At 43.4% G+C, this 12,751-nt stretch overlaps 1 protein-coding gene across 1 annotated transcript in view; it reads left to right on the top strand.

The window, feature by feature from the left end:
• Window positions 1-12,751, top strand: part of Col4a4 (collagen type IV alpha 4 chain) — a 120,971-nt gene that overhangs the window by 7,615 nt on the left and 100,605 nt on the right. The window contains exons 2-3 of the mRNA XM_041649674.1: window positions 7,703-7,870; window positions 9,447-9,489. Coding sequence (XP_041505608.1) covers window positions 7,824-7,870; window positions 9,447-9,489 — 90 coding nt within the window. The 5' untranslated portion in view covers window positions 7,703-7,823. The remainder of the gene's footprint in view (window positions 1-7,702; window positions 7,871-9,446; window positions 9,490-12,751) is intronic.

Here is a 12,751-nt window from a genome sequence, read left to right as displayed (position 1 = left end):
GAGAGCTATGGGATGGAGAAACGGAAGAGGAGGGAAGAAAAGGTGGAGGGAGAAGAAGAAGGAAGAGGAGGTGGAAAGAGTAACAGGAGATGATGGAGGACGGTGGAGAGGTCCCCTGCCTTTTACCAAGTCTTTCTTTGTATTTTCAGGGTGAGCATATGCTACCTCTGTAATCCTACCTAGAACTGTCCCATGGCATGCTTCATTCTTCCACAGTAACTGAAGAGTCACCCTTCTGAATGATTCCCTTTCTTTGCTGTTTGAAAGGTTGTTAAGCCCCACCCACAACATAAGCCCGCAGATGCAACTGTGTAGGAGGCAGAGACAGGAGGATTACATGATCTCAGGAGTTTGAGATCAGCCCTGACCATCACAACAATACCTCATTTCTAACTAACTAACTAACTAACTAACTACATCTCATCCCATCTCATCTCTAACTAACTAGTTAGCTAGCTAACTACCTCCCCCGCCTAAAAGCTACTGTATCCTTTCCCTTTTAGATCAAATCATCTCTAATTTTGGGCTAGCCTAACTTTCTATATCTATAATCTTCTCCAACATGTTGGGAATTTTTTTCTTGTTTCTATTACTAATTAAGGAAGAAAGAAGGAAGAGAGGAAGGGATGTGAGGAAGGAACAGTTATTGGGCCAGGCACTGCACAGGCTACTGTTTCAGACTCATTTGGACCCCTCAGGTATTAATTTTCTGTACTGAGAAATCTTGAGCTCAGAGGAAATATGGCCTTGCACAGGGCTACACTGAGCATCTGTTTTAATTACTTAATGAATTGGGCGTGTGGTGGTAGTGAATATCTGAATCCTAACCTTCCTAACTCTCATCTCCTAACTATTTGGATGCAGGGTCGGCATGCGGGGAAGGAGACTCTACACAGGAACCACAGAGGCTTTCTTTCCACTTGGGGAGTCATCTTCCCCCTGCCCTTGGGGGAATGGCCCAGTCCAAGGAATCAGCTGATGTTATTGCAGGAATCTCATTCCACTGGCAGGTCTCAAAAGTCTGGAAGGTCCAGAGAGCTGAGATAAGCATACTTCCATGGGCAGGAAGAAAACCCATAGATGCAGGAGAAGCTGGAGTCTAGAACTTTCAGTGGCACATTTGAGAGCGTTCTAAACTAAGGATGCCACTCAGAACTTGGAGGTCCAAGGCCAGTCTGATTTTGCAAGTTAGCTGTGTATTCTTAGAACAGTACCATTTTGTCCCTTGAGGTGGCATTTTTATGGTTACTGTCAAGTTTTCTGTTAATATCGGGAGGTAGACCTCACACAGGAAGTGATAATAGACGCCCGTGTTGCCAGAATAGCGGGCAAGCTGAGGTAGGACGCGCTTGTCTCTGGCTGAACAGACCTAATTCCAGTGTCATCTAAGGACTGCAGTGTTCAGACACTGGAACCAGGTCTACCGGGTAGGAGAGGTGGGGTGGGCTGGCTCTACGCCAGGGGCGTTCTGTTCCAGCTGGAATTTAGAGTAGTTCTCAAGAATTTACTTGCATAGTTGACAAGTTTTTCCCTTTCAGAGAACACGAAGCTGCAGCCACATTCTGAGGGTCTTCGGACCACACAGACTCATGACCCACATGAAAAATCTTGTGTGGAACGAGGTTAAATGTTTTTGCTAAGGAACTCAAATAAACCATGTTGTGAGCTTTTTTTTTTTTTTTGAGGGGGTGTGTCTTGGAATAGAATCAACTTAAATAAATGAAATCAATGGGACTGGATGGAGCTTGTAATGTCAAGTAAAAGAGGCCAGACAGAGAGACTCGCATCATGTTCTATGTCATTTGTATATCGGTTTCTAGGAGCTGAGGGCAGAAGGTGGGGAGCTGGGAATGTCCGAGAGAGGATGGGGCAGGAAGAGGCAGGCCAGTGGGTGATGGGTCAAATTCTCAGTGGCTGTAGAATAACTCTACCCTGTATATTTAGAGACACCACAGCAATGTCTTTTGTACATCTTCAACATAAAGAGATGATCAAGGAGAAAATGTTTGAGGAGAGAGAATTCTTGGTTTAACATCACATAGTGCATGTGTGTACTAACACATGGCTCCCCGTTAATGCGTAATGCTCCTTGTTTTCAAATGTATTAGTGGGAATAAATTCTAATTTAAAAAGCATTACATTTTATTTATATCTATCTATCTATCTATCTATCTATCTATCTATCTATCTATCTATTGTGTGTGTGTGTGTGTGTGTGTGTGTGTGTGTGTGTGTGTGTGTAGGGGATATCCTTGTATGCCTCTGGGATTAGATGATAGTTTGGGGGAGTCAGTTCTTCCACAGTGTCAGTTCTTAGACTAAACTCAAACCTTTGTGCTTGGCAGCAAATGCCATCATAGAGTGGACCATATTGCCAGTCCTAAAAGTTTTAAAAGATGAAACCAGGAACAAGTAATTAACAAGTATATTGGGAAATTGTTAGCTCATTCATCTATCTATCTACCTCTCTATCCATCTATCCAACTATATTGATACAGGGTTTCATGTACCCCAGGCTGGCTTTGACATCACCATGCAATCAGGATGGACCTTGATCTTTTGGTGCTCCTGCCTCCGTGTCCCATGTTCTGGGATTCCAGGCATGTCCTGCCCCACCCTATTTATACAGTATTGGGGAACTCGGGGCTTCATGCATGTTAGGCAAGCACTCTTACAACTGAGCTTAACATATCTAGCCGTGAAAACCTTAACACTTAGCAGGGAAGGTGTAGGTCATTGAAGGAAGTTCTCCAGTGGACTGGGGTAAATAAGTCTCCCCTACACATGACTAGGAGTGGTTTTATAATCTCTGAAAGCCCTTTCTAAGGTAAAAAAAAAAAAGTATGTGTATGAGTGTTGCCCGAATGTATGTCTATGCACCATGTGCATGCACTGCATGCAGAAACCAGAAGGGGGCATCAGATCCCCTGGTATTACAGTTATAGCTGGTTGTTGGTCAGTGTGGGTTCTGAGAGTTGAACCCCAGTTCTCTGGAAGGGCAGCCAGTGCTCTTAACCTATAAATCACCTCTTCAGCACCGCTCCCCTTTCTAATTAAAGCCCAAACATTGAAAATTCTAGTTTGGAGAAAGAAAAATATACAAAATAGTTGCCTACACAATTTGAACTGTTTATCACCAGAAAGAACCTTCTGATAGTTGTATTGGGTAGAAAGCACATGTACTCATTGAGTAAGTAGGAAGTTATTTCACAGAAAAAACAAAACCTGGGCACTTAACAGAACTCACAGATTTGGTGTCACCAATGGAGAAAAAGACATGAACCTCTCTACAAGCGTTCTGTGAGCAGAAAAGTCCAAGCCTTAGCTCCTTGTTCATCTGATTCCCAACCCTGGCTACTTGCCCACATTGATGAGAGCACAGCAGGGCTCCAACCCAAGATCCTGTCTCAGAGAAAACAAATTTCCCATGATGCAACTCGTGGATTTCTGGAAGATCTTGGATCTGGTTCCCAAGATTGGGGCACTTGGAAAACATTGAGCAGAGACTCATAAGGCTCTCAGGGGAGCTGGAAACCAAGAAGTTTTGCTTTACAAACAAGTGAAGTGGAATTAAGAATCACAAGGGGTTAGAGCAAGACAACATGGTGGCATTTGCTGGTCACACATGCAAGAGAGGACTTCTGTTTGTATTTTGGGGGGGAAGCTTGGAGACATAACAGGGCTCTGCGGTGAGCAGGTGCTTAGAAAATGGCTAAAGTGCTGACGTGCAATCTCTCTCGGAGGGCAAGCAAGCTTTCTGTGCGAGTGCAACAGCCTTAGACCCTTCAGGAAGGAGAGGGCCTTCCATCCGCCTTGTCTGCACAGGCAGGCCCATTCACTCGGACACAGGAAACGGAGAGTAAAACTACCGGAAGGGATTGGGGCAGCTTCCATCCTCTCAGCAGATCATAGACCCTGTAGCATTTTCTCTGACAACAGCTTTTTATGACTACTTGGCATTTGGTTTTTTTGTTTTGTTTTGTTTTTCCGAACTCAAGCTTACTCTCCACCTGGACTCTTCCCTGGACCATGGCTTGATGCATCTTTCTTCCTCATCTTTTCTTCTCACTGTGCTTATTTCTGCTCCCCCGTAGCCCCTCTCTCTCTACTATTCCCCATTCTAGAGTCTGAGTTCTCTGTCACAGTGGCATGTTTTGAGTTGGGTTGCCTTGAGTCCGGGGTTTATTGTGATCCTTCCCATAGGGCCTCAGAGGTGGAATCAGATAATAGAAAATCCAACCACATCCTTATATGGCTGGACTGAAGGCAGGACCAGGATGCCATCACCGAGAATACACCTTTTCTCAGTAACAGTCAACAGTGGCAAAAAGCTTCCATCAAAAGACACATAGCTTCTGCCCACAGTGACTGTGTAGAAGATCATCGAACACTGTTTGCATATATCCTGGTGTCATAGCAATTCAGGCTGTCTGAGTTATATTCTTTGTAGCGGCAGTAACTTCCATCAGAAACATAGTGTCTCATCTAGTTTCACACAGCATCAGCCATTAATGTAATATGTTAAGTTAGAGGGTGTCTGCTGTGTAAGACAAGATAATATTTTATGTATTTGGAAGCTGGACCAAAGCACATACTTCAATATGCTTAACAATGGCCACCGCAACCGAGAAAGTCTTCATAGATCACATATAATAATATCATGTATGTTGTATGTGACATATAATATATCACAGCCACAAAGACTGAAAAATCTTTGTGTGGCTGGTCTGTGGGTTGCACAGATGCACATATAAATGCACACCCATCCACCATCTGCTCCTGATAGACCATTTCTTCCCTTCGGCAGCTCCCTTAGAACAGCGCTTCACACAAAAGCACACATACCTCAGGGAAGCAAAAACTGCTTATATAACTCACTTTGTGGAGAATAAAAAGAAATCAATATCCTGATTCTCAGCTGTGGCACAGATTCTTCCATGGAGTTCCTCTGTCTTTGATCAAGATTCTCACCTCTCTTTCTACAATTTTCCTTTTTACTCTTTTCAAGAGAAGAGCATGCTCTCTACCCTGGTTAGTTTTAATTTTCAACTCAGCATAACCTAGAACCACCCAACAGGAGAGTTTCATTTGAGAAATTGTCTAGACTGGGTTGGTCTGCATACATGTCTATGAGGGGTTGTCTTGACTGTTAATTGATGTAGGAAGACCCAGCCCACTGGGGGATGCACCATTACCTAGGTGGGGAATCTCAAATTGTGTAAGACAGGAAGAAGCTTAATGAGAGTAAGCAGGAAGCATGGGTACCTTCATTCTCTTTGCTCTTGACTTCAGATGTGGTGTGACCAGTAGTCCTGCATCCATGACTTCTCTGTAGGGATGAGCCACATCCTGGAAGTGTAAGCATACTAAACCCTCTTCCCTATGGTTGCTTGTAAAGGTGTTATATCACAACAGAAATGAAACTGGGTTACTCCCATCCTCAGATATCCCAGATATCCCTTGGGTTCACAGACCAGCCAGACAAGCCTACTTGGCCAACTCAGGCTAATGCTAGACTCTTACTCAAGGAACAAGGTCGATGGCACCTGAGGAACACCAAGGTTTGACCTATGACCTTCTCATACACACACATATGCAACTGCACACAAAACAGTAGAGTAGATATGGATGAATGATATGGAAATACAATTTCATGATTAAAAACTGAGCATCATACATTTCCATTAAAGAATATATGTGCAACATTTTTACCCATTGGTGGTAAAATTGAACTGTGGTGGCGTTATAACATACTGGATGTTTCTAAAGTAATGCTTGAATGGTTTTATTCTGATGTTTCCAGAAATCATCCATCCCAGTGTGCTGAGAAACTCCCGACGTTAGGACAGTAGTCAGCAGATATCCTCCTGCATTTAATAGTGTTCCCCTGTGAAAGTGTCTTCCCAGTGTGCCTAGCTGACTGTGGAGATTAACTGCACCAATTACTTTTTAAAGTTATTTATTTATGCATTTTCAAGGTATGAGTACTCTATCTACATGTATCCCTGCATGCCAGAAGAGGGTATCAGATCCCATTACAGATGGTAGTGAGCCACCATGTGGTTGCTGGGAATTGAACTCAGGTCCTCTGAAAGAGTGATCTTAACCACTGAGCCATCTCTCCAGCCTCTGCACCAATTATTTTTAATTAAAATATAAATATCTCTGATTTTCCATCGTTTTGGACAATTCTCCATTTGTTTACAATATTGAGTATAATTAAAGTGATTTAAAGCAACGTGTATTTTCATTCCAAAATAATAATCCATTTTCTTGAGACTCATTTCCAGAATGTAACTTTAAATCAAAAGCTATTTACAATAATCAGCTTGGGGATGGAAATGATGCATGCATTCTCCCAACCGTATTTCTACTTGGTTTGGAAACTGTCATGGAACGCGACTCCAGCACTCACCAGGAAACTAGTCTTCCATCGACACCGTGGTGAACTCATTTGCCCAGCTTTCATCCAGAAACTGAAAGATAGCTTGTAATATCGGACGTGCCCGGTTCCCTTCTCCTTACCAGTTCCCGTGAGGACAGGGCCTCAGAGGAGCCAAACTTTTAAAAATGAGATGCCTTCATTCTTCAAAGAGACCTCAGATCAAAGGAAAGAGTCCTTCAGGTCAAGTTTAAAAATATATTTTCTCCTGTTTACAATTAAAATTAAAAAAAAAAAAACGAAGCTCAGCATTTTAACTCTTCGCAGGTTTGTAGCTGAGTAGTCCCAGATACAAGCACAGTGGACGACAGGACCACGCTCTAATTTCAGAACATAGCTACCATCCCCAAAGTAACCCCGTGCTCCCCAATTTTTCATCTGCCCCTCCCCCTGATGCTTACTATTCTATTTTCTATCTCTGGATTCGCCCATTGTCTATCTGCTTTTGATACAAAGATTTCACGGTTAATCCACATAGCAGCACATATCCATGTATAATTCCTTATTAAGGCTAAATAATATTTCGTTACATGGTATAATATTTTGCTTTTCCATTACTGTATTTTTCCTGGTTTTGCTGTTATGAGTATTCATATACAAGTCTGTGGTGAAAAACGTGCTTTTAGTTCTCATAATTCTTCATTTTTCAAAGCTATATTTGCTACATATCAAGGATTTGAGAATAGTTCAATTCCTATTTTATATATTTTTATCTTTTAAAGTTAGTTTGTGAGGACCTAGAGAAATCACTCAGTGGCTAAGAGCTCTAGCTGCTCTTTCAGAGAACCTGAGTTCACTTCCCAAAACCCACATGGTGGCGGCTATTTCTAACTCCAGCTCCAGGGGATCAGACGCCCCCATTCTGGTCTCCTTGGACGCTGCATGCACTTGGTACACAAACATATGCAGCCAAACACCCTGTACGCATAAAGCAAAAATAAAGGAAAAACCTTTTTACAGAGAGCTTACAAAGTCACGAGTTCCTTCATGCATTTTCATGAATTCCTCATCCCTCACCCCACTCTCTTCCTCCATTCTATGTCCCTGCCCCCCACCTTACCCTCTTGCCCCTAGTAGGATATTTTAGTCTCTAAGGATATTTATTCATTATGACAAGCACTAAGAAAAGATGACTATGTCAACAGTCATTGTGGCTGTTCAGAAAATGTTTTCCTCATGGATAGAATAATGGAAGCCATTATTCTCAACTGTATTGCACACCATTGTGATGAGAGACGTATTTGTATTTCACACATGCAGAGTCTAACACAGGACACAGACTCCCAACTGTCCACAAGAGTCTTCTAGAAGGCAGGAGAAGACTGGAGGAGGATTTTGGACACAGAGTTCACCAGTGAGGGTATCTGTGCGCAAGGTCTTCATGAGGTGCTTTTTCAGATGGACCAAGCCCTCAGTCACAGGCCCCTGGTGAGTATCCTTGGTGTGTGTACGTCTTTATGGAATAAGTTTTGCTGCCATTTGGGACCCGTTCTGACTTTTAAATACCAACGTCTTTCCCAAAATGCACCCACATCATGACTGAATGTAAATCTGTGCTTGCGATTAAAATCTCTGGATTCCTGCTATCTTACTTACTAGATTCCAATAGCAAAGCTATGAATGTCCAGAACTTCAGGGTCCCTGAAACTAGTGGATGAGGACAAAACACTTTCCTGAATGCAGTGGGCAGGTTAATGGCCTCAAGGATGTCTACTCCTCAGTTTTTGTTAATATGTCATTTACACAAGGAGAGGAACTCATGGTTGCAAATAGAATTCAGGTGACCTTGAAGAGGAGTGGGGGTCTGAGACTGTCTGGGTGGATCCCATGTCATCACAAGGGACTTTTAGATGTGGAAGGAGGAGGGAGTCCAACATCAGTGAATAAGGTGTCTCAGCAGAAGCAGAGGCCAGAGAGCACCAGCTTTGGAGATGGAAGGGACCATGAGTCAAAGAACACGAGCACTTCTAAAATCTGGGAAAGGTGAGAACCAGGCTCTCTGTGTTCATGAACACAGGCCCCAAATACCTTGATTTCAACATGAGACCCTCCAGCTTCTGGTCTTTTAATCAGGGTCACACCCAGACACAACCCTTTGTTATGGCCTGTACTCTCTCTGTTACTCCAAGAAAATGGGCTAGAATATGGAAAAAGAAGGTTCACTTAGCTCATGATTCCAAGGTGGGAAAGGCTACAAAAAACCAAGTCCATGGCCTGGCTCCGGTGCTCCTGCCACCACAGAAAGACATGGGGAGAGAAGTATGTATAGTATGGCTAGGAGCACCAACTCACCACAGATGCTCAAGGACCAAATGAGACAGTGTACACTGAAGGTTTTGACGTAGAGATGGATCGCCCGGCAAATGCTTGCTTGGCCTTTCTTGATCACATCCTTGCTTTTGGTAAAATGTGTTCACTGTAGCAGAAAGGCCCTAGGTGGATTTCTATTTGTGGACCACCTCACACTTCCCTAATAATGCCACATCATTCCCACTCAGCCCAAGCTCTTCTCGTTCAGGCAGCTTTCCATCTACCTCCCTTTCTTCTTGAATGGGTCCCCTTAAGTGACAACTCAGATACACTGATCTCGAGTGTGTTCCCGACCACAGTTGTCTCCTCTAACTTCCTCCAGCTTTCTGGGGAGTCATCTGAACCTCCTCCTCACCCATCCGTTCATTCAGACCTCACTCTCACCCTGGGTGTCCCTGTGGACTCCAGCACCATGGCCTTCAATATATCTTCACCAAAGGCCTTTAGTAATCTTCCCTGACTGATAAAAAGAGGAGAGGCAATGATGCCAGCCAGAGAGATGGTTGATAGACTGTGTCAGATGGTAGAAGTTAGGAGTGAGAACCAGCCTTCTGCAGAGACGGTGACATGGATGACTGTGTCTGATGGTAGCAGTTAGGAGTGAGAACCAGTCTTCTGAGTTTAGTACTGTTACTCTGCTTAGGTTGTTTCCTATTAAAGCAAACACTCAATCTATATCTTTGTTTTTTCGTAGGTCACTAATTTTTATTCTCTTTACCGTACGATATGAATATGGGGTAAGTATATGAATTCATTCTGTACATGGAAAGTTTACTTTGTAGAATACATGATTCATTGCATGGGTATATGATTTATATGTTTTCAGAATATGTTTAATCTAGTCACTCTCTGGGCCTCAGCTTTCATATCTGTGAAATGGATATTGAGATAAGACACAGCCCGAGGCCACTTGGATATTTTTTTCAATCAAAATTGTTTATAGAATTGCCTGGGTGTTGGAGAGGTTTTATCTTGTAATAACCACAGCCCTTCCTTGAATTCTTTTTATTTGGAACAGAGAAGAAGTAGTTGGGCCATTTCAAGATTACACCAAGAAATATAAGATTCAGTCTTCAGTCTGGACACTTTTTAGTTGTAGAGAAATCCCAGTCTGTAGCCAGCCCTTCTGTTGCTGCTCCCTTGAGGAAGAAACTAAATTGTGAACCCAACCTCTCAGGGATGCTTTGTTAAGGCTGCCAGCTCTTGGGGATAAAGGTTACAGGAGTGAGATCAAGTCCCTTGATAATCAGAGACCTTTGCAAAGTAACTGAAATAGAAAAAAAAAATCTCTACTCTGACTCAAGGAATGAAAAGCTTTTGATTCTTGGTTCTCTCTTATTTCTTATTCTTTAACCCAGATAAGACTCAGTCTTCTGCTTGTGTTACAGCGACAATGAAATTTGTCCCATTGAATTCATATGCATTTGAGATATCCCCAGTGTGATGCTTGCTTGGGGGCAGCTTTGTTGTTGTTGTTGTTGTTAATCTTATTTGATTTTTCCAAGCTTATTTTTGTGTTGCACGCATTTTTTTTTTCTGTTACAAAAGTCTGAAGCCTCCTAAAATTCACTCCCCTTGTTCCTTCTAGCCATGTGAGTGAATGTGATTCCTCAATCAAAGATAACTCAGCCCTGGACACTTTCATCCGCTTGTGGTGCAGGGAGATTTTAGAGTCTTCACCCAGGGAGCAGCAAGATGATAACTGGGATTTAAGGGGAGGGTGTGAACTGACACAATACCTGTGGAAGACAGTCTGTGTCATCTACCAAGATTTCGAACGCACGTTCCTTTGGTGTAAGAATGTACACTCACACACGTCTGGCATGTGCAAAGATGAGTGTGCCAGAATCCTCGCTGCAGGGTGTTGTTCAGCACCTGAAGAGGGGCATAATAACCTCATAACCTAGGCGTTCACCAGCAGGGAGAGGAAGCACACGTGCTGATACTGTGTGAGCGGGACCGCGGCGAGGAGCATGTCAGAACGAACTGTGAAAACAGGGATTACGTGAAAACGCCCAGGCACTAGGCAGCGTGCCACTTGAGTATCAGTGAAACAAGCCAAATCACCAGCAGTGTGGGCGCATGTGGTTGAATATACTTATCAGTGACTAGACACCAATGGAAAGAAAGGGATCCTCTGAGGGTAGGGAACTTGAAGGCAGGGCAGAGAGAGAAAATGCCTCTAATATGTTTTTACACAGTTTGATGTTTTGGTTTTGTATCTGTATTATTTTCTTATAAAAAAGGAAATGAGCTCAGATATGGGACAGTTAATCTTTGAGAAGTTAATACTTTACTCTCTATACAACCAGCACATGTTTTACACATTTGAGTAGAGAAGAGTGGCTTCTCTCTCCTGTTTTTTTTCTTTTGGAGAAAAATAAGTTGGCTTGAGTATAGGTGTGTTCCCAGTGTGAGGGTAGGTGTGTTCTCAGTGAGTGTGTGAGCAGAGATGTGTTCCCAGTTTATAAGTGTACATGGGTTCCCAGCGAATATGTGAGTGTAGGTGTATTATTTTCAGTGAGTGTGTGAGTGTGAGTGTGTTCCAAGGGTGTGTGTGAGTGTAGTGTGTTCCCAGTGAGTGTGTGAGTGTAGTGTGTTCCCAGTGAGTGTGTGAGTGTAGTGTGTTCCCAGTGAGTGTGTGAGTCTAGTGTGTTCCCAGTGAGTGTGTGAGTCTAGTGTGTTCCCAGTGAGTGTGTGAATGTAGTGTGTTCCCAGTGAGTGTTTGAGTGTAGTGTGTTCCCAGTGAGTGTGTGAGTGTAGTGTGTTCCCAGTGAGTGTGTGAGTGTAGTGTGTTCCCAGTGAGTGTTTGAGTATAGTGTGTTCCCAGTGAGTGTTTGAGTCTAGTGTGTTCCCAGTGAGCTTAAGAGTGTGGGTGTGTTCCCAGTTAGGTTTTGAGTATGGACGTTGTCTTAACTAGCGTTTCTATTGCTGAGAAGGAACACCATGACCAGAAAGCAAGTTGGGGAGGAAAGGGTGTATTTAGCTTACACATCAGCATTGCTGTTCACCACTGGAGGAAGCAGAACAGGAACTCAAACAGGGCAGGATCCCTGAGGCAGGAGCTGATGCAGAGGCCATGGAGGGAAGCTGCTCAGTTTCCATGACTTGTTCAACCCACCTTCTTATAGAACCCAGGACCAACAGTCCCGGGATGGCACCACCTGCCATGGGATAGGCCCTCCTGCATTGATCACTAATTGAGAAAATGCCTTACAACTGGATCTCATCAAGGCATTTCCTCAACTGAGCCTCCTTCCCCTGACGACTCTAGTTTATGTTAAATTGACACACAAAACCAAGTCATTGTGGTTCAGGCTAAGAATGTTTAGTTGCCTGTGGTATTGTCCTTGCCTTCTTCAATGGCTTTGCCTGACTCTCTCTCTCTCTCTCTCTCTCTCTCTCTCTCTCTCTCTCTCTCTCTCTGTCTCTCTCGTTAGCACGGATGTGTTTGTTGAGTATGAAGGCTAGTGGACAAACTCAGATGCTGCTCTGTAGGCATCACCCACCTCCATTTCTTTTCGTTTGGAGACAGGGTCTCTCATTGCCCTGGAACTTGACAAGTTGGCTGGTATGACTGCTTGGCGAGCCCTCAAGAGCTGCTAGTCTCTGCCTCACCAGGGCTGGGATCACAAACCTGTCCCACCATATATGACTTTTTCCCCATGGGGTTTGAGTGTCACCCTCAGTATCTCCTCATCCAATACAGCATCTTTGTGGAGCGCAGACTCTTCCTTTGCAGGTTTCCACACCATTTCACGTGTCAGTGGGTGGCTCTTTCTTAGAATCTGCTAATCCATTTTAAAACAACTTCTGAAATAGAATCCTGCCTCACATAATCTCAGTGATGCTTGGCCAAAACAAGCAAGTATCAAATAAAGACCCTGCCTTGGCTATCGAGGCATCTAATCTACTGACTCCATTTTTCATTGTTATTTTGGTATTTCACTGAACACAGCAATGAATTCTGACCTCAATTCAATCCTAGCATTCAGACTA

The sequence above is a fragment of the Microtus oregoni genome, unplaced genomic scaffold (assembly GCF_018167655.1).
Source record: "Microtus oregoni isolate MIOR12 unplaced genomic scaffold, Mior012 000004F_ref0000308, whole genome shotgun sequence".
NCBI lineage: Eukaryota > Metazoa > Chordata > Mammalia > Rodentia > Cricetidae > Microtus > Microtus oregoni.
Note: the sequence above shows the minus strand (reverse complement) of the source record. Positions and strands in the feature narration are given on the sequence as shown.